At 39.1% G+C, this 23,157-nt stretch overlaps 1 protein-coding gene across 2 annotated transcripts in view; it reads right to left on the bottom strand.

Moving 5' to 3' along the window:
- The window catches only part of LOC103713325 (uncharacterized), a 50,327-nt gene that overhangs the window by 3,254 nt on the left and 23,916 nt on the right, over nucleotides 1-23,157 (bottom strand). Inside the window, exons 13-19 of one of the 2 annotated variants that reach the window (XM_039125346.3) lie at nucleotides 16,473-16,803; nucleotides 15,929-16,128; nucleotides 15,384-15,602; nucleotides 6,408-6,594; nucleotides 2,813-3,063; nucleotides 354-446; nucleotides 179-280 (exon numbers count right to left, since the gene is read on the bottom strand). In XM_039125346.3, coding sequence (XP_038981274.2) covers nucleotides 179-280; nucleotides 354-446; nucleotides 2,813-3,063; nucleotides 6,408-6,594; nucleotides 15,384-15,602; nucleotides 15,929-16,128; nucleotides 16,473-16,803 — 1,383 coding nt within the window. The remainder of the gene's footprint in view (nucleotides 1-178; nucleotides 281-353; nucleotides 447-2,812; nucleotides 3,064-6,407; nucleotides 6,595-15,383; nucleotides 15,603-15,928; nucleotides 16,129-16,472; nucleotides 16,804-23,157) is intronic. The other variant, XM_088709268.2, reaches the window with a different exon arrangement.

Below are 23,157 nucleotides of genomic sequence, written 5' to 3'. Positions count from 1 at the left end.
CTGACCTCTGAACTCTAAATGGTTACCACTGTCCATGGCTGCTCACAACTAAAGTCAAATGGTGCCAACAACAGAAGGCCTTGCCAGATTTGCAAAAAGGAAACGATGAAGAAGCTATCTAAAATATTCCACACAATTAAATAACACAAATTGAAGATATTATGCCTTCACTTCAAACCTTTTAGATATTCCAGGTAAATGAAGAGCTTCAGTTGCATATCCCATCCCAAGCATGAACTGAGCCAAATCATCATGGTGTTCCCGACCAAGTCTACTAGCCCTGCGGAAGTATTGTAAATTTCTTATGTGCTCTTCAAGAAGCAATCACAGTATAAAATCTTCTGTGGTAGTACCATTTTACTGCACTAACTGCATCTCCGTGGGCAGCAAGACACCGGCAACGAATACCTGGATGGCTGAGGGACAAGGCATGTGCACACATATACCTGAAAGGCATAGTTCAATCATCAGATAATTGTTGACCGTATAAGTAACCAGATGATATTGCAGGCATGGCTCAGGATATGTTTTAATAAGTATTGTACTTAACAAGATGCAGGATATGCTAATTAGTCCATAAAAGGGGGAAAAGCATTAATGGATAAATTGGAAATAAAACAATCATTCAATTGAACAAAAAGATGCTAGTTAAAAGCACAGAAATTGTCAAACAGAAGAAAATAAAATGTACCAATCCAAATAAACCTTAACAGTGAACAAAAGAAACCTCTATAGGAAGCAAAAATTCCAACTTCTTTTATGGTAAACATGAAATACATGAGAACAAAGAATTAATTCTCTTCCAAACAAACATTTGAAGGATGCTGTCTTCCATCTGTTAGTAGGGCATTTATTATCATTAAAATGGTTAGCACAGTCGGTCAAACTCTGATAGCACCTGTGCATACTCTTGAAGCATTCTCTTGAATATAACATTCTTGAGTAACTATAAAATGACCAGCTAAAGATCCACAAGTAGCAATATATGATTGAAAACAGGGGGGAAAAATATAACATGACTTGGCAAAGTTAGAGCCATTCTGGAATGAGAAGCATGTGTAGTTTATTGCCTCCAGATTTTCTAATGATATATGACAGTGGAAGCAGATGAAAGTGAAAGCACCAATCCAAATTACAACATGCATAGGAATGAATAGAGTGTCAGTGCTTAAAAGTATCTGATATCCTTCAAAAAACTCCCAAAGAATGTCACCTACAAAAATTAAATATTATACAGCCCAGCTGGTTGGGAAGAATGAAACAGACAAGAACAAGTCTCGGTCAACATTTCATGAAAAATTGAAGCGTTAGGCAAGGATAAGTTTACACAGTCATGTATCGTCTCTAGAGGTAAGGTTATACCCTCCAGTCCACTAGACATTGTTCCCATCCCTGTGCAACAATACATTTTGGGATGCTCCCTAAGCAACACAAATTTCAGGATAACTAAAGCCCTAAAATTTCCAAGTATCAGCTACACAACTCATATTTACCATAAAATGAGGAAAGTCGTGGATTATGACCAGTTCCTCACAACCAACATTCAGTTTTCTATCTTTGAAGTATTTTATCTCAAAGCCATCATTTGCATCCTAGCTGCTTACTACAATTTAATGACACTGATATTTAGATACCCCGACCATATCAATATCCAAAATTATCGAACCCTAAACAATACATTAAGATAGTAGTTCTAGTGGAACAGATGGTAGCTAATACAATCAGAGAGCATGAGAACAACCATCAAACTCTGTCCTAGCTAGGTTACACACAAACAGCATCATCTACATATACCTCTTTTTAACTTATCAGAGAAGGAACAAACACTGGCTAGCCGATGAGAACTAGAAAAATGAGTCATGTACATTGTTCAACCTGTCATGTGTCTAAGCTTAATAAATGCATGTCACATCACGCAATTTAAAGTGTAAAAATACAATAAGTACAAGAAAGCATGTATCCATCCCAGTGACCTTACCAATCTTCAGCATTTGCAAATGTACAAACTGGCATTAGCAACTAGTATACCACTCATGGTATGCCGAACCGGCCCGTACCGGCCGGTACAAACCGGTCCGGCCAGCTACCAGTACGCCGGAGCCGTGGAAACCAGTACAGGCCGGTTCCGTGCCGAAGACGAAGAAAACGAAAAGAAAAAGAGAGCACGGGGAAGAGAGGGAGGGAGACCACCTTCGGCCACCATCGAAGAGCCGCGGAGGGGCGTCGGAGGCCGGTGGGGGGCGGCGGAGCCCGACGGAGGGCGGGGGAACCCGCAGGGGCGCTGCGGAGGCCGAGGCCGCGGCCGCATCCACTGTTTTGAAAGAAACAGGGGATGCGGCCGCAGTTTTTAATTTAGGAATTTTAAGTGAAATCGGCAAATCGGTTGCCGATTTCACTTAAAATTTCCAAATTTAAAACCGCCACCCCCCACCGGCCTCCGATGCCCCTCCGCGGCTCTCCGATGGCGGCCGAAGGTGAGCTCCCTCCCTCTCTTCCCCACGCTCTCTTTGGTTCTCTTCTTCTTCCCCGGCTCCGGCGGGGAAGAGCTTTCCGGTTTGTACCGCCCGGAGCACAGTACGAACCGAAACTGTACCGGTCCGGTAGGCAACCGATACGCCTACCGGATCCGGTACGGCGGATCTTGATACCAGAAACTTTGTGCTAGGATTCATAAAGATAAAACTTGAAGGGGCATCATCTAATGATTGTTGGCCTTCTATGTGCCATGAGAAAATATCAAAAACATAACATACCATGAAATCATAGTTTAGAACACAATTTTCAGATTGTTATGATGAGGAAAAATTGTTACCTGTCAATTAGCCAAAGGACCCCATCTCTGACACCTACCACAACAAGAGGTCCTATAGGGCGTTTCTGCTCTGGAGGAAAACGAGTGACTGCAACAGATAGCCCTCCTCCAGCAACAGCAACTTCATTAGCTTTTCTTTCTTCAACCTCTTTCAGCATACCTGTATCTTCCCCATCTACTTTGGACTTTTTGGGCAATGCTATGAATGGCGGAATAGAAGGAGCATGCTGAAAGGAGGCTAATCGAACTACCTGAAACAAAGGAAAACAGGAGGGTAAAAGCTTTAACCTGATATTTTCATAATAAAACTAAAATTGCTACAAGCATTGATGCAATTTTCATATTCTATGGAGTATGGACAATATCATATCAGCCAACACATATCAGAACATCAGATGATAGATATAATACATAACAACTGGTAGGTGAGCCAAATTTCCAACTATAATAGCAGGTCAAGGTTAAATTCTACAAATGCAACTCCAATTTATAGAAGTTATGTCACTCAAGTGAAACAAAGCTAATTAATAAAATAAACAAGAAAGCAATTTAGAGAGAACACTTCCTCATGATTTCATTCAGGTATTTGATCATACACTCATACACACGGATAGGATGGCAGATGGATGATGTCATTCAGGTATTTGATCATATAAACTCACACTTAAAGGTAGGATGGCGAGAGATGGATGAATGGATAGATGGATGGATGGATGGATACAGGCATGATGGTGGATGGATGATTTTATTCAGGTATTTGATCACAAAAATTCACACATACAGATAGGATGGTGATGGATGGATGGAACGATATACATACAGGATCGTACATGGATGATTTCATTCAGGCATTTGATCACATAATCTCACAAACATAGGATGGTGATGGATGGATGGATAGATCAATGAGTGGATGGATTCATAGATGGACTGATATATGGATGGACCAGATCGATTGATCGATAGCTCAACAGATGGACCAATAGAGAGATTAATAGATTTAGATAGATCAATAGATCAATCAATTGATCGATAGATTGATAGATCAATAAATTGATAGATAGATTAGATAGATAGGTTAGATAGTATATAGGCTCATCTATGATCTTTAATTAAACTTCAGCACAAACATAGGTAAAATGGGTAACGTTTTAATTCCGTATAAACTTCCACAAATAATTATCAAGAAGCTAAATCTAAAACAATCGAAAAAAAGTCTCACCTTGGAATGACCAATTACAAGTATTTTGTTGGATGACAGTATCTCAATTGGCCATGGATGACAAGCAATGAGACATTGTCATAGCTTCAAGCCATTTATTTGTTTATTGTTTAACTTAGCTGACGAGATTCTTACTTGACTTTCGGTAGGGACCATATTCATATAATGCTAAGTAGTCAAGATACCCCTAGGACACTTATGTTTGCATGCCCATGAGACTCCAATACTAAAAATTTAGCAACAATAAATTTCAAGTAGTTAAATAAAAAAATAAGTACAAGGATTCAAGGAAGCACATAATATACAACTCAATTTAACTAAGCCTTGTTGCTAAATTAGTTGGGGTCAACTACATGAATCCTTTTCCTCCATTCCGCTTGGTTTAGGGCCATAGTTTCTTAAAGATGTGAGCAAAAGCACATGAATGTTATTGATCACAAAATATATGTACGAAACACGAGACCTTTCTAGATAATGCAAATTGCCTCTAAAGGGTTGCACAAGCTCCTGCAAATGTGCTGTCTGGGGAGGGTCAGATGTGTACAGCTTTACCCTGCATGCAGAGAGATTGTTTCTATGTTTTGTACCTATGACACCCAGAAGGTCATAATAGAGCAACTTTACTATTGCACCAAGACTCGCCCTCTAAATTGCTTCTAAAGGAGATTCATAATTAACGTTAATTTCATACCTTATCCTATACCCTTAAAAGGTTCTCTCTCTTTATTAATTACAAGTTGGCACTAGTATTCCCTTTGATTGTTTTTAGTATTTAGTAATCCTTACAATGGGGAAGAAAAGCTTATATCTTATATTTTTGGACCCCAATCTTACAATCAACACCCTTTTTTGGTGAACAGACTTAGCTCACTTAGAAATCTCTACTTTGTGGTTTGTCCTTTTCCTTGAATTTTAAATGTTATCATATCTTGAAGCACATAACAATTCTCGCCCTTAGCTCATAATTTGCTGTTTCTCTTTATAGACATTGCCTTGTTCCCTGTTCAATAACATTCTTCCAACTGAATAGAACCCGGAATAATTGTTCTTTGGTCACGGGCACCCTTACTAGGGTAGCCGATAAGACAAGTTTCACTATTCCTCAACTGGCCTTTCACATGTGATGGCAAGCTTCTCTCCTCATGTTTCCTTGGCCAGGAATCCAACAACAATTCATAAAGGATTGGTACTTAGCTCCTCTTTGACTCCCACTAAAAAGATCATCTTCAGATAATGATTTGTTAAAAGTTGTCTGCTTCTAAAATAATGCATTCAGCAATTGCAATCCCAGCCCTGCAGGTTTTCACAAGGAAGGATCTACTCAAAATTATATTGAAAAACTCAGATTTCCAACATGAGTCTCAGGTTCCAGGACAAATTAAGTACCACAATACATGTGCCTATGGGGTGGTAAAGATGAACTTCCTGCAGAAGACTTATAATCACTTGCATTTAGCATCCCTCTTCCTTGATAAGGTAAAGTTGACAAATACAGATGGGATCCAATCTTGGATTCCTTAGCTTTTGCTACCACGGTATAAAATAATGGCACTTGCAACATAATAACAGCCATCACAATAGCTTCAAATGCTTCTCATTAATGTATATGTATAACAAGCACGTAACAACTGTTATTTGTCATTTTCATCATAAGATTAAAAGGGTGTGTATATGTTAGTTCAAAAAATTTTATTCCATCAACAATGATACTAAATCAACATCTTCATTTTACAGTTGTTACCCATCATTTCCCATTTTAAGGGCTAATAATAGCCATTATAACAGTTATAATTTTCATTCCTATTTAAGGCAACCCAAGCCTGGGCTGCACATCCATTATAACAGAAAATGACAGTTCCCAAAAGGGATCAATTGTATGAGGATATTGATTTTAGTTGAACTTTTTTTTTGTCAGTGGTAATATATCAGAAAAGTTGGTGACTATTATAGGTTATGCTGGAAAAAAAATTTAACCATTTTAAGTTATGATATATTGATTTATAAATAATCCAGGAATAGTTATGACAAATAGTCAACTAATAATGACATAAATAAACTATGTATTTAGGTTTATGATAAATTCATAAGCTATTATGAGTAACATTATGTTCAATCATTGTAATACTACAGACACATATTAGTATACATTATGCAAGTAGACATTAGCATTACAAAATAAATTATATATCTAGGCATCAAATTATTTGCCGATATTCCTAACTCATATTAGTAATATATCTAACCTGCCTACAAAGGTTTCCAGCAACTACATCAAAGTGCTAAACCTTGCCACAACATCCAACACTAATATTTTGAACCTATTGAAATTCAACAAATAACACAACTATCACAGGACTTCTCGAAACTGGTTACCTGAAGCATTGGAGGCCTTAATGAGATCCTTTCATTTGTGGCAACTTGTGGGCTATCTATTGTGACAAGTGATAACTCCCCATGCACAGCAACAGCTCTGCTTTGAGCTTCTTTGATTTTAATTTCTTCCTTTCTCCTTCTGGTTTCAAGGTCGATAGGTGCAACTCCAGCATCTACAAAAACACACCTAGATATGTGTAACGCAGTTAGCATCTACATAGACAAATAAAAATCCAAAAAAAAAAAAAACATTCATGAATCATGAATTTGCTTACTTCCAGTAAGCAAAAAGAAAAAAGAAAAACATTGCATGAAAGTTATAAAACCAAATAAGACATCATTTAAGCCTGCATGTGCTTGACAAGCCTTTTTCGTTCCCATTTTCCTAATTATTAGGAGAAGGAAATAAACTGGGAATTAGTTAAATTAAATAACTAGCACTGCAGAGTGTGAATCTTGAGCAGGTACAAGTGTGGCAAAACAAATTCTAAAATAAAGTGTAAGATTTAGAAAGAACTGTCCAATATGAAGAAACACTGCATATTATAAGCTACCACTTGCATGGTTGCCGCATCTAAATGAATTATAGGTCATTGGGATTTGGGACACAAGAAAAGAACAAAACATCAATTATTATTTAACTGAGTTCGACTATGACAATATATGTCCACAATCAGTGTTTTAAAAAATTGTTGTGCACAGCTGTATACGTGGATGTAGCCCTCTGATTGAAAGAGTAGATGCCCTACAAGCCAATCGCAATATGTATTGCGAAGGATTTTCTTTTGATTTTCCAAATCATGTACATGACATTTAAATATGAATAAAGGCATTGTGTTTTATCATATGCTGTTGATTATATTTGTGATGAACCCCTTAGATTAGGGCAATGGTTTTGAAACTATGATGAGATCATACTAGTGAGACCTAAAACCTTAAAATCCTAATCTTAAATATTTTCAGTCGTTGGTACATTGAGTCGGGGATCAATGTTTACCGGCAAGACTGGCACATCTTATGTATGCTCGATGCAGAGGGTGATTGATCTCACAATCACTTGTGTAGAGACATTAATACAAAGATATGGGTGCTCATTAGAGGAATGAGTTCACTGAATTGACCTACAAAGAAAAATCTTATGAAGTCTTACTTACATGTCAAAAGATGATTCTCTTAGTAGGAGTTGTGCAACTGATCCTTTGACCTGAGATCACCATGGTATCTTGTGCACATAAATCCATATTTTGGTTTACACTCATTCATGACAGTAAGTTGTGTACGAGGTCTTCTGGATATGGTGGATTGTGTGCGAAGGTTATGAGTAGGTCAACAAGAAATTAATCACTTCTAGTAAGAAAAGATCGCATTCTATTTATTCTAATCATATGATAATTCAGGGAGCCTTTGATCAAAGCAGAATGAAAATTAGAAAGAGTTTCTAATGTTACATTATTCGAATTATCATTAGAAGATTGAGAAATATATGAATATGAAATTGAGTTTGATATACATTCATACTCATATACATATTCGGGATGCAGTTTGATTGAAGGATTGAATTGCACGGTAACTTGCCACTGAAGGGTATTTTTGGTATTTCTACCAAATTTCATATTTTTCGGATAGACATGACACGTTGCTACACGTCAATCTTGTCTTATAGATTTGATCGAATTAAAGAGTTTAATTCGATCACCAATTAGAAAGCATTCTAATTGTTAAGTTCAAGTTCGCGCAGTGTGGACTTAAATCGATTAGAAGAGTTCTAATCAAGTTGGGTCAACTCGCACTCACACCTATTGCTGGCTAAGTATGGAACCCAATGGATCACACACAAGGAAACTTATCAAGGGTCTAATTAGATTAGATTATGTTTGCAAGATAGACATCCTAGCAGGTATTGCAAACCCTTAGCTCCTGATTCGAATTGGATTCGAATCTGATTCTTAATTGATCTAATTTGATTAGATCATGTTCTAATATGGGTTAGCCAAGAGTTGGCACCTAATTGGCTTGGTTTGAGTCTAATTGGATTAGATTTGATAAATCATTCAATCTAGACCGTTAGACCTTGATCTACCGTTGGATGAAGACATAATGGAGAGTTGGTTTAACCCAATTGGATTGGGTTAGAGGATGGCTATCATAATTGACCATTGGATCTTAATCCCACCATTGGATGAAGACATAATGGGTCAAGTGAATGGCGCCTTGCATTGGAGCCCTTGGATCATCATCATGAAAGATCAAGAGGTGAGGCGTGATGGACATGTGATTGGCATGTGATGTTGACTTGGTCGCACCACATGAAAGGACATATCATTTGATACACCTCCTCACTTGATCTGCGCCTCCTCTTATTCGATATGGCCCTATAGATGATGCCCTTTCATGAGAGGATGTGTGGATGGGATGCATCCCTTGGAGATGCATCCCCACGCCTATTATAAATAGGCTAGCGCTCCATGAGTTTCATCATTCCCACGCCTATTATAAATAGGCTAGCGCTCCATGAGTTTCATCATTCCAACTCCACCGCATTCTCTCTCCCTTATCCCTTCTTTCTTACAAGGCTTTGTCCCTTTCTAGCATTACTTCTAGAGTGTCCTAATCCAAGACAAGGTGGTCTTCTTTAGGACAAAAGAATTAGAAGTAATTTTAGAATGTTAAAGAAAAATAGAAAGGAAGGAAAGCAAGCTATTAGAGTTCTTTAGAAGAATTCTGCATTAAGGATCAAAGTCTTTAAAGCTTAAGACTTGAATCAAGTTTTCGTGTGGATCACCGTTGGAGGGCGGACACCTGGACGCCTCGTGAAGATCATTCATATTGGATTAGCGTTAGAGGTATTCTTCTATTCCTACATTTATATTTATATATTATTTGATTGTTACCATTAAGGTGATCTAGGCTTAAAAGGGTTTCATATTAAGGGATTTTATTAAGAAATTTTTAAAATTTCTAGCTTCCGCTGCTCAATTATGACATGCTAGAATCCTTCACATTTTATGTATTTTCTCCTGTATGCAATTGGGCCTATGTAGTGCGCTCGCATTTGGGCTCGTGCAACCAAGAGTTCAGGCGGGTGCTCACGCCAGATGTGGATATTGGACTGGCCAGATGTGGCTTCTGTTAATAATGTCATCTATATTGCTATTAAGTATTAAATACTAAAGGTTAATTGTCATTACTATTGATATTATTGTTGCTGGTATTTGTTATTATTGTATTTCATGTACTTTATTGATCTTTTAAATATTTTTAATAAGATGCTAACCACATACATGGTATGCGGTCTCTTTGCCACCCACAAACCACTAAAGCCTTTTGAAACACTGGCTACAATAAGAGATGCAAAATTGAAGAGAGAGTGAAAGATTTGGAATCAAGTGCAAGAGCAGGAGGAAGATTTGAATGCAAATACAACACCAGAGGTAAAGAATCTGATAGTAAGAAACTAAACCTGTAAATAACCTTTTCGGGTAAAACATATAAATAACCTTTACATACCAAATGATATATAATCCCTGACCAAAGTAGGCGACTTAGTCAAAAATACCATACATTGACAAGTGAGACAACCATCAGAATCCACAATGGAGATTTCAAAATACATCTATCATAACTATCAGAATTTCCTCTGAGTGAGAGAGAGAGGAGAGAGAGAAAGAGAGACATGCATTAACTTGCAAATGAGAACAAAAGTTGACCTGCCAATAGATGACCCTAAAAGATCAACATTAATGGCAAGAATTCAAGTGTTGGTTTGTACTGAATGCGGTGGATTGATTACTATACTTAGCACACGTCTGCTGCTTGCATATCAAGCATGCTGGTTTGGTGCCCCATGCCGGCATGGGTTGATAGGGATTGATATTGCTAGATATCGAGCCCAAAAATCATTCTTCTTGTAATGTTTTCTTCTTTTTTGGCAATGGCATGGCACAACATGTGCTGCTCCAATCACTAGCCAGCACACCCACCAAGACTAGCACTTGAAATCTTGCTTAACAGCAAACAACACACTGGTATATTAATTTCTGATATGAAAACCAACAAAGGAAACACAATTTTGTAGCTGCAATTACACATTTTTCTACTTGAATAAGAGCATATTGACCACATGAATAAACATCACATCCAGGGGAGGAGCCAGGATTTTTATCTTGGGGAGCCAATATCAAATATTGGAATAATTTAAACTTCTTAATCTTTGTTTAAGTACATGTGTATCCGTATTTTTATATGCAGTTTGATATCTTTTAAAAAGCTAAAACAAAAACCAATTCATTTGTGTTATAATTACTGTAGCTAAAACCAAGATCTGCAAAACCAGAAACCATACGGGTACATTACCGTTCAATATAATACGATATACACCCTGTACCGAGACAAACTCCCAATGCCTTTTTCTCACTCTTAGCCATGGTATCACCTGAAATCAGGTTGTATAAGTCGGTACCAAACGATATGGGATGGTTCTACTCAGCTTGAACAAGTACAGACCAGTTCGGGGCATATGCCGAACCAAACCTTGGTACCTTATTAGTGATAATGGTACAAGTACAAGTGAGTATGCTAAACCTCAACTAGAACTTTTTAATTTAATTACGTGAGGAGTTAAGAAACTCCACCATGCTTGATTTTCTTAATAAAAGAATAAAAATAGAAAAAATTGTAGAGAGTGATAGAGACACCTTTTCAAGTTTAGGGAAGAACCACTTAGACACCAATTTTTTTAAAAAGCTTTAATTAGACCCCATAATTTATTTTTGCATTGCAATGTAGCTTGGTCATCTATCTCCTTTAGGAATCATTATCAGATGATCGTCACATGATAACAAAACAGTTCTAAAATTTCAGAAATGCCCTTCCTAATAAATTAGCAGGGGACCTTTAGGTTTGGCGGAAAGTAAATGCGAGGGGAAGGAGATCATGTGGAGGAGGCGACTTCCTTGCTCCTCCAGCCCGCTCGTCCTATCTCTAGTGAAGACTCCTTAGTGGCAGTAGTACGTGGTGGTGGTAGTCAACGGTGAAAGTGGAGCCATAGTCGTGATGGTGCTCGATCTCTATCTTCCGCCCGCCCCTCCTTATGTGTACGTGCCTAGCTAGAAAGAGGGAGGGTTGGTCTGGAGAAGAAGGCGGGAGCCTCATCTGGTAGCAGTGGAAGAATCAAGGGCATGGGAAGCTGGTCGGAGGGGAGGACCGCTAGCACTATGGCTCCCCTCCTCTATCACCAAGCATAATCAACCAACTACGGGGCAAAGGAACGTTACTATCTTGAGGAAATAAAATAGAGGAGTAACTGGGAGAAGAGGAGCGGAGAGGGACAAAGGACGAGCGAGTGCGGCAACGGCATTGATGGGGCAAGGATGGAAGGGCATCTTTGGCCCACTTCTTATTATTTCACAGTGATAGATGCGGAGGGAAACCCAGTGAGAAAAGAGTCAAAAGAGAGGAGAGAGAGGGCCCACTAACCGCCGAGGATTTGACCAACAACAAGACTTCGAACTGGACGAATTGAGTGAGTACTACCGTACTGCAACTATATAGCATCATTGACCACTGACTATTCGGAAAGGTACATAATTGCATAGTCGAGAATTCTTTTTAGTTTCTTTTGGATAGACTAGTGAGGATTCTTGATATGTCCTCTCCATTGCCCGGGGACATAGCTAAGCCCTTTTTTTCCTGGTAACAGAAGCTGAACCTTCATTACATATTCACGTTTGCTACAGATATTGGTCAAAGCATTTTTTTACTCATATGAATATGATATCCTACTCAATTTGTTCACATCATTTTCCAAAAAATGAATGGCTTTATTCCAGACCAAACTATGCTTACAAAAAAAGCATTTGGTTTAAGGTCTGTCATCTGCATTGTAAGCAGATGACAATTCTGGCAACATGCAGAAATTGATACTCACAATCTTCTTAGTTCTTGCTAATCAGCATATTATGATGGAACAAGTTTGTATGTTCCAAGCATTGAAATATACAAATAAAATGTGTTGACTGCAAAACTATGGGGAACCTGAGAAACAGATTCTTCGACTGCTAACTTTCTACCCGCAAATCTACAGGAGATTGATGATACAGCCTGTAACTTTTAGGACAATCTTCCAATTGCAATAGCAGAACATGGTCTAATTTTTTTGCTGCTTTAAAGAGAGGCATGAGATTGGAATGGTATATGGAACCTACAGCCTTTCTCTATGCAGAGTATTTCTGTTGGCAGGATGAGAGCTGCATGGTGGCATGCTTGCTGGAACCATTTTTCCTTAAATGGTAACATGCTTGCAATGCAGTCAAGGTGGCGTCGGTGCCTATGTTCAGAAACTCAGAGCACAGGATCACCCACCTCCTATGCAGTTAGCTTCTTTCCTCCTCCTGGAAGCAGAATGTCAAGGAGGCAGTCTACGTATGAGCAAACAAACCCTTCTAGTTTCTTCTCTATTCTGCTATTGCAGCTGTTTCTCGAATTCTTTTTGGGCTTTGATCGATGGGACAAATAGCTCTTCCTGTTTTTGTTGCATTTTTTAATGACTGTCTTTAACCATTTTGGGAAGATATACTTTGAGATTCTAGGAACAAAGGCAAGGAAGCTGAGATTATTGCCATATGGTAGTAGGAGGCTCCTCTGTGCAACCTCAATGTGCTTGATAGCCTCGTCTAATTTCTCACCAAGGCATACATAACGACCAGTAAACAGAACATGCTGAACCAAAAGTTCTCCATGGCAATGACGATGTTATCAAAGTTGGAATGAGCTTTGGGAACGGAGGTGGTGGATGAGGACGCCAAGGACCCAGGAGAAGCCGTCAGCATAGAGCTGAAAACATTAGGGGTGGAGGATTTCGGAGATGAGGTTGCAGCGAAAAAGGGGCCAGAGAGGGTTGTAGGCGATGAAGAAGGTGTGTTGGTTGTCAATGAGGAAGTGGGCAGCAAGAAGGGGAGCAACGTGGTGGAGAATGTGGCCTCCGTGCTCCACGAGGGTGTGATGGGTGAGGGAGCGATGGAGAAGATGGCCTTCACCGGCCAAGCTTCAACTACAGACAAGGACCCGCCTCCCGTTGAACTAGCTCCAGCCTCCCTCGATCCCCACCACCTCCTCGGCCGATTGTCCGAACCCGCCAACAAGGATAGGATCACCCACTGCACAGATCTCAAAAGTGTTTCGAGTTCCGCCATTCATTCGCCTGCATAAATCTCAGAGCAACAAGTGGGTGATACAACAGTGCATCACCTTGATTTTTTTCTTTTCTTCTATTTTTTTCCAACATTTCATGATCATCTAGATGTTTCTCCCTTTTACTTATCTTTTGATCTGGAAGATTGAGGGTATTTTAGCCTTTTTCTTCACTCCATAAATGGTATCAAGACCCAAATGGACGAACAGTGATGGCATATTGCAACAAAAAAATAAATTATGGTGTCTAATTGAAACTGTTTAAAAATTTGGAGTAGAAGTGTCTCATCCAAACTTGAAGAGGTGTCTCTGTAATTTTCTCATAAAAATATTTACATAGTGAAATAACAGAGATAAAGCAGCAGCTATGCTACTACACAAATAAAATGTAGCATATAAAGTGGGTTAGAAAGAGGAAAAGTTACAAATCTTATTCAAAAAACTAAACAATAAAATATAGTTTGTATTAAAAGGTCTTACACATATGAATACAAAATCATCTAACAATTTATAGTCCAGAGCAAAGAGACAAATTAACATATGACATGAATCTTGGATCAAAAATATTTGAGCCATAATGCAATAGACAAAGATGCAAAAAGGGCAGAAAAACCAAAAAGAATTAACTTTGAGAACATGAAAAGCCACATATACTGGACAAAAATTTATATAGAAGAAATGATGGTGCATTGTTATAGTAACTAACTTTTGATTATATATAAGAGATGATAATCATATGGTTGTGTATATGCACACAAATACACGCAATAGGGGCAATACATCACAATACCATATAGCTTAGTAGTTAGTATAATATATATGCTCATACATCCATTCATAAATGTGTACATGTATTCACATAAATACGGTCGTGCATATAGACCTGTGCAAAGTCAGCTCAGCTCGCTCGATTTGGGCCGAGCTTAGATTGAGGTTTTCGGCCCGGGGGGCAGGACCAGGCCTCAATTTTTTAGGCCCGACTAAAATAGGGCCAGACTTGAGCTTGCTATTTTTAGCCCAGCCCAACCCCACCAGATCCGACATTCAATTATTTTTATATCAACCAACATTATCTATATGTTTAACAAAAATTGAAAATTAAAATATAAAAAGGATAAGAGAGAAGCCTTAAGTCCCTCCCTCCCCACTGTCGATAGTTGTTTTCTAATCTCTCCCTCACCCCAAATCCCAGACAGCGTGGGATGGACCATGCCCTCACTCTCCACCACCACTAGTGCACTGTCTCCTCTCTCTTCCTCTCTCCCCACCACCGGCAGACATCGCTGATCTCTCCCTCTCCTCCAAATCCCAGCAAACACTGGATGGACAATTCCCTAGATTGAGTCAGGCCAGGTATGGCTTGTATCTTAAAATGTTGGCTGCGTTTGAGCTTGAAGTTTTAAGTCCGAGTCCTGGCAGGCCAAGATTGGGCCTAGGTTCGAGCCACTGTTATTGTGTTTAGGCTTGGCAGGAAACAGCCCGGCCCAATAGATGCTTAGTTCTACATGCCATTACTAAACGAAACACAAAAAGAAACATAAAAGAATGATGGAAAAGGTAAGAATAGCAGCAATTACCAAGAATGACATGAAAGACCAATATCAATATAATATAACAACTTTAATATGACAGCTAATGAAATAATATATAAGTGCAAAAATAAGCATGCAGATTTATTTTGATCTACAGTCACCATGTAAATGTGCATTTGTGCAAAAATGAATCAAGAAACAAACTGTGTTCCAGTGGAGCAAAAACTAAGTTGAGAAGTGATCAGTAATATCTTACTCAACAGTAGTTGGAGTGGCAACAAACAACTGCCTGCGATGCCAAACAGCACCAGTAGCAAAAGGAATTGCCGCATCTCCAAGATACCTATACTGAGGGCGCAATGAAGATATGACAATGTACTGATGGTAGGCAAAAGCACAATACTCGACCGTTTGGTCCCATGCAGCCCACTCTGGCTGAGAGAGAAGACCACTTACAGGTTGGAAAGTTTCCCAACTGCATATCATTAATGTTCATCAAATTAGGGTTTGAAATAAGGTATCTAGATAAAGATGAACCAGTAGCCGAGATAAATGTTTGTTATGGATCAATATATGGGTTATCAATAAATGTTAGTTATGGATCAATATATGGGTCATCAAGAATATTCTTAACAATTTTGAGAATACAAATGAATTTCTGGGATCAATTTTAAGCAGTTAATAAATAATATACATAAGATCAACATAACTTTGAAAAGTTTCAGTTGCTTCAATTAGCAAAGCAATGAAAAACATTACTCAAGTAGAACAACAAAAGCAGGTTGTCTCATTCTCTAATACCTGTATAGCTGGAAATTTTGAGGCGCTGCTTCAGACTGTTTCGAAGAAAAGGGATCATCAGCTGCAGCAAATCCACTATTGCCAAAACCCGATAATGGCATTGATTGAATTGTTGATATAGCAGTTGCAGATACAGGGCTGATCCTTCGTGACGTTCGATATGCTACACCAAGCAATGCACCACCATGCAAACCAATAACCTTCAAGCAGATATTGAAATAAATAGAATCAAAAACAAATTTATCATTTTAAAAAGCAGGGGAAAAAAAGTGGCTGAAGGGAGAAAACCATTCAGCAAATTAGAGGCATTTGATATGCTGATTGAAACAGAGTAAGTAATTAACCTACCATTGAATTTACTAATATCACAACTTTCGCATAATGAAACATAATGTTGAAGAAGTATAGAGCCACAAACTAAACTAAAGCACTAAATTTTAAAAACAATTATCATGTGCATAAGCATAATCAAGGGAATCATAAAATGTCAGTTTCCACTAAAAGAAGGAAAATGTGTACATAAAAACAAGTCAAGACTACATACTGGTTCACTACGACCTTCAATGGACCTTGTCAAAACATGCGATGCCCCATCATCCAGTAAAATACGCACTTGTACTGTTGCTGCAGAAGCTGCACTAGCGGCGGCAGCAGCTGCTTGAGCTGCAGCAGCAGCTGCTTCTTTTGCCTTTTTAGATGAACCACCTTTAACAACAAGTGGTATTCTTGGAGGTAATGCAGTCTCAACCAAAGCAAATCTGTCGCGACATGTGTCCCAAGCAAAAAGCCTTCCAGTCCCTGAATCAACAACTGACCAGTCACTGGCCTTGTACACTGTAAATGAAGGAACATCAGGCCATACAATAGCAACATACCTGCAAATATTAGAAAAAGAAGGATCAATTGCAGAGCAAATGTTAACACTGCATTATATCTAATAAAAAGAACTGCTCACCTTTTAAATGAGACAATCATGATTGTATGACCAAATTCTTTAACATTTAACATAGAACAACTTGCTCGAAAGAAACTTTTACATGTGAAAATTCTATAGTTGTGTAAATGAAATAAACAGTAAAAGATAGCACATAAAGGCCTAGGGGCTGTTAGGTTGTCCATAAGCTCTATTGCACCAAATCATTAAATAACATGATTTCGCCACTCAGTCCTTCAAAAACACTTTTCTCAAAAAAAAAAAGGGTTCTTCAAAAACATTTTTGTGAAAAGCAACCAAGAAGGAATTTTTCATAAAATTCATTTATTTTAGGTCCTGATGCAATAAAAGCCTGACAACAACACGCCATATTGTTTTCTATTGAGAATCAAGAATTTGAAAATTAAGAAAATGTTGGGTCCAAGGTCGGCGGAACAGTCCCGAACCGGACGGTTTCGGCCGATCCGAGCCGTACCGATGGCTCACTGGTACGGCTCCGGCAACGGAAATGAGACCCGCTGCCGGAGCTAAAGAAGGAGAAGGAAAGAGAGAGCGAGTGGGGGAGGGAGGAATAGGGAGAGCCGCGGGGTCCAACAGAGGCCGCGGCAAGTGAGGCTGCGGCCAGTTCTCCTATTTTGAACAAAATAGGAGTCCGGCCGCAGCCTCCGCCACCCTCCGCCGACGTCCACTTCCCTCTCTCTCTCCCCCTTCTCTCTCTCTTCCTCTCTCTCACGATACCATGCCCTCACTCATCGATACAGGCTCGGCACGGCTCGTGCCGCCGGAAAACCGATACCGGGCACCGTACTGATTCCTCCGACCTTGGTTGGATCACAAATATTAGCAATTTTTTCAAGTGGAATCATGTCCGAATATGCAGATGTGTGGCAAATGTATTGTGGGAAAACACGGTTTCTTCTTAATAAGGAACCGTGTGTATGTAATAATAGAAAATCAGGGAATCATTGTATTTATGGTGTAAATTGTTATGCATTATTTAGAGAATTTTTGTAGTTATGACAATCCCTTAATTATGGGGCTCAATCCCTTAATTGTGGAGATTTAAGTTGGGATAGTTTCCTATTTTAGTTAGTCTTCCTAAGTGTATAAATTCAAAAACTGTACAGCATTTTTGAATAAGGAGAATAATTTTTTTCTCCAATTCTTCACATGGTATCAGAGCTTTGAGCTCTCTGGGAATTACCCATTTTTTTGCTTGCTTGGCCTTCATTGCCAAGTATTCTTGATTCCATTTACAGCCTTAATTGTTGTTTTCTTTCTCTAATTTCCTCTCTTAGGCCACTCTTACTCTTGACCTAAATAGATCTCTTTCTTGATCTTCTCATCATCTCTAATCTCCAACAGCCATGGCAGAAATCATAGACAGCACCAACACCTCTGAGATGCAGAATGTTGAAGCAAATTCTACTCCTTTAGGAGATTTACAGAACCTGCAGGCAGCATATACATTGAATGGAAAGAATTACCTGAAATGGTCGCAGGTGGTCCGAACGTTCTTGAAAGGGAAAGGCAAATTGAGTCGCTTGGCACGGGACCTAAAGCAAGTGATCCCAGATTTGATGCTTGGGATGAGCCGGACTCTATGGTGATGTCCTGGCTATGGAACTCAATGCTACCGGAGATCAGTGATACATGTATGTTCCTAACCATGGCGAAAGAGACATAGAATGCTGTTGGACAGACTTATTCCAAGGTTCGTGATGCTGCTCAGATTTATGAGATCAAGATCAAAATTTCAGCCACCAAGCAGGGAGAATGTACTGCCACAGAATATGCCAACCTCTTGACGAATTTGTGGCAAGAAATGGATCATTATCAATGCATTAAACTGAAATGCAGTGATGATGCAGCCATGGTGAAAAGACTCGTAGAGAAAGACAGGATTTATGATTTTCTTGCAGGTCTAAATATGGAGTTTGATCCGATCAGAGTACAAGTTCTTGGAAAGGATGATTTACCCTCATTAAATGAGACTATTGCGATAATCCGAGCAGAAGAAGGATGGAGAGAAGTAATGGTGGAACCTCAGGCTGTTGAGGCATCGGCTATGGTCTCAAAAGGGGCAGGTTTTAAAAATCTCACCCCTAACCAACTGACTATGAGCATGAATGAGGGACCGAACCCGTCTAAAACCACAAGCAGGGATGCCTTATGGTGTACATACTATAAAAAGCCTCGCCACACGAGAGACGGCTGCTGGAAGCTTCATGGAAAGCTACAACTGCCCAACAAAAATTGAACCATGAAGAATGGACAGCAAAGGGGGCAGGCTCATATGACTTACAGCCCGGAAAGGAGGACATGCCACAAGAGCAAGGAGAATTCAATAAAAGTGAGATGGAGAAGCTGAGGAATTTGTTGAGATCCTTGGAAAAGCCTACTACTATAGGTGCTTGTTCCGTAGCACTCTCAGGTAAGGATCCTTCCCCTTGTGTCCTTAGTGTCTCAAGCATAACCTCTTTTTCGGATTCATGGGTCATTGATTCAGGGGCCACAGACCATATGACTCATTCATCACACAAATTCATCTCTTACAGTCCATGTCGTAGCACTAAGAAAATAGCTACAGTCGATGGTAAATTAATTATAGTTGCTGGCCGAGGAATTGTTTTAATAAACCAGACTTTGAAACTTGACAGTGTTCTTCATGTTCCAAAACTGTCCACTAACCTCTTGTCCATACATAGGCTCACAGAAGATTTGAATTGTAGCATTACTTTCTTTCCCTCACATTGTGTATTTCAGGACCAGGGAACTGGGAAGATGATTGGACGTGCTAGGGAGGAAGATGGACTTTACTATCTTGAAGAATCAAGTGAGCAAAATAAATCTAAGAATAATTTATCTTTGTCATTGCTTTCTGAGTTTTCATTTTCAAATAAAGACAAGATTTGGCTTTATCATCTTCGTCTAGGACATCCTTCATTTGGCATTCTTAAAGTTATGTTTCCATTGTTATTAAAGGGATTGATGAAAAACTTCTTCATTGTGATATTTGTGAACTTGCAAAGCACAAACGTGCTTCTTTTCCTATAAGCGATAAAATAACATCTGTTCCTTTTTCACTCATCCATAGTGATATCTGGAGGCCTTCTACTGTTCCTAATATATCTGGGGCTCGTTGGTTTGTTTCATTCATTGATGATTGTACTCGTGTGTCATGGATTTTTCTTCTAAAGAATAAGTCTGATGTGAGTTCAGTGTTTTCTACTTTCCACAGTATGGTAAAAAATCAATTGGGGTTGGAATAAAAAAAATTCAGATCTGACAATGCTAAGGATTTCTTCAATCAAGTTCTATCACCATTTTTCCAGAAAGAGGGGATAATCCATGAGTCATTCTGTGTTAACACCCCCCAACAAAATGGGGTGGCGGAAAGAAAAAATGGCCACTTGTTAGCCACTACCCGAGCCTTCCTATTTCAGAAACACATTCCAAAAAATTATTGGGGGGAAGGTGTTCTAATTGCTGCTCATCTCATAAACAGGTTGCCCTCTCGAGTCCTTGGTTTCAAAAGTCCCATGCAAGTTCTGTCCAAACATTTTTCCAACTTCAACACTACAAATAATCTTGTTCCAAAAATCTTTGGTTGTGTCCTTTGTCCATATCCACTCTCATAGCAGGGGAAAGTTAGATCCACGGGCACTTAAGTGTGTTTTTGTAGGATACTCATCTACTCAAAAAGGATACAAGTGCTATCATCCTCCAACTCGCAAATTCTATATGTTAGCAGATGTAACATTTGTTGAAAGGGAAAGCTATTTTACACAGCCTTATCTTCAGGGGGAGACAACATTTATGGAAGATAAGGACAGGGACCTATTTTTACTGGAACTTGACTCTCACTCTTCTTCTCTTCCTTCTTCTCCGATCCCTCAAAATTCTACAAACTCTGTCTCTGTCCCTATTTCTATTGAACCCGAGCCACCTTGCACTCCTAAATCACAAACTTTGGCAAAAGATAATCAGGTTCAAAGTTCTACTCGCCCACTGTTGATTTATTCAAGGAAGAAGGTACCCATTATTCAACCTATGCAAATCCAAGATTCTGAACCAGCCCCTGGTAATGAGGTAACTACTCTATCTGCACTTCCTCAAGAAACTATTTCTAACTCCCATGATCCTAGTGACAATAGTCTTCCCATTGCTATTCAGAAAGGCACAAGAAAATGCACCCAATATCCACTATATCCATTGTCCAATTTTGTGTCATATAAGAAACTATCACATAGTCACAAAACCTTTCTTACATATCTGAACACCATAACCATTCCCAAAACCGTGCTCGAGGCCTTAGATCATAAGGAATGGAGAGATGCTATGAGGGTTGAAATGGAAGCACTTGAGAAAAATAAAACTTGGGAATTAGTGGAACCACCCAAGGGAAAGAGTCCAGTAGGGTGTAAATGGGTGTTCACTGTTAAATATAAGGCAGATGGGTCTCTTGAGAGATATAAGGCTAAGTTGGTAGCCAAGGGATATACTCAAACTTAAGGAGTTGATTATCTAGAAACCTTTGCCCTAGTTGCAAAAATGAACACTGTGAGAATACTGATATCTTTGGTTGCTAATCTTGGGTGGAATTTGCAGCAATTTGATTTCAAGAACGCCTTCCTACATGGCGATCTTGATGAAGAAATCTACATGGAAATTCCTCCTGGCTTTGGCTTAGATCTAGAAGGAAAGAAGGTGTGCAGACTAAAGAAGGCTTTATATGGTCTAAAATGTCACCTTGGGCTTGGTTTGGGCGATTCGCTAAAGTAATAATAGCAATGGGATATAAACAAAGCCAAGGAGACCATACTCTGTTTGTTAAGCACTCGATGTCAAGGGGGGTAACTGCCTTGTTGGTATATGTGGATGATATTGTACTCACTGGAAATGATATGGAAGGAAGAGAAGCCTTAAGGAGGTGTTTGATCAAAGAGTTTGAAATAAAAGAGCTTGGTATGTTGAAATACTTTCTTGGTATTGAAGTTGCTCACTCGCGGCATGGAATCTTTATTTCACAACAAAAATATGTGATGGATTTGCTGAAGGAAACGGGAAAGCTGGGGTGCAAACCTGCTGAGACTCCTATAGAATTCAATCACAGACTTGGAGAAGCTCCTAAGGATGCCACAGTTGAGAAAAGTGCTTATCAAAGACTGGTAGGAAGACTAATCTACTTGTCATATACCAGACCTGACATTGCTTATGCAGTTAGTGTTGTAAGTCAATTTATGCACAACCCCAAGGAGGTGCATCTTCAAGCCGTAAACAGGATCTTGCAGTACCTCAAGGGAGCTCCAGGAAAAGGAATTATGTTCAAGAAAAAAGAAAAATTGACCCTTGAAGCCTACACAGATGCTGACTATGCAGGGTCCCCAGTTGACCGAAGATCAACATCAGGTTATTGCACCTTTCTTGATGGCAGCCTTGTAACCTGGAGAAGTAAGAAACAGAGTGTTGTAGCAAGGTCTAGTGCAGAGGCAGAATTTAGAGCAATGGCTCTAGGGATTTGCGAACTATTGTGGCTCAAGATTATTCTAGAAGATTTAAAGATAGAATGGGAGACACCAATGAGACTCTACTGCGACAAGTCAGCCATCAACATAGCACACAATCCTATACAACATGACCGCACCAAACATGTGGAAGTTGACAGACACTTCATAAAGGAAAAGCTAGACAGTGATCTGATTTGTACTCTTTTCGTTTCTACTGAAGGATAGCTTGCGGATGTGCTAACCAAGGGACTAACTGGTGTGATATTTCAAAAGATGATTAGCAAGCTTGGAATGGATAACATCTATTCACCAGCTTGAGGGGGAGTGTGGGAAAACACGGTTTCTTCTTAATAAGGAAACCATGTGTGTGTAATAATAGGAAATCAAGGAATCATTGTATTTATGGTGTAAATTGTTATGCTTTATTTAGGAGATTTTTGTAGTTATGACAATCCCTTAAATGTGGGGATCAATCCCTTAATTGTGGGGATTTAAGTTGGGATAGTTTCCTATTTTAGTCAGTCTCCCTAAGTGTATAAATTCAAAAACTGTACAGCATATTTGAATAAGAAGGAGAATAATTTTTTTCTCCAATTCTTCACATGTATACCACTTATTGTGTTTGGTATCATAGTTTGTGTTGCATAACCAAGAAGCGCTTGGTACATTATAGATCGTCATTAGAAAATCTTGGGTAGATGTATTGGGTAGAGAGAGAGGGATAAGAAATTGAATCTGAGCAAGGTTGGCAACTGGGAAGGGTGTCACAGAGGGAGAGAGGGTGC

Source organism: Phoenix dactylifera, chromosome 1, assembly GCF_051530095.1.
Source record: "Phoenix dactylifera cultivar Ajwa chromosome 1, Ajwa_hap1_PhDact_Kaust_v1.1, whole genome shotgun sequence".
NCBI lineage: Eukaryota > Viridiplantae > Streptophyta > Magnoliopsida > Arecales > Arecaceae > Phoenix > Phoenix dactylifera.
The sequence above is the reverse complement of the archived record's forward strand: the minus strand, read 5'-3'. Positions and strand labels throughout refer to the sequence as shown.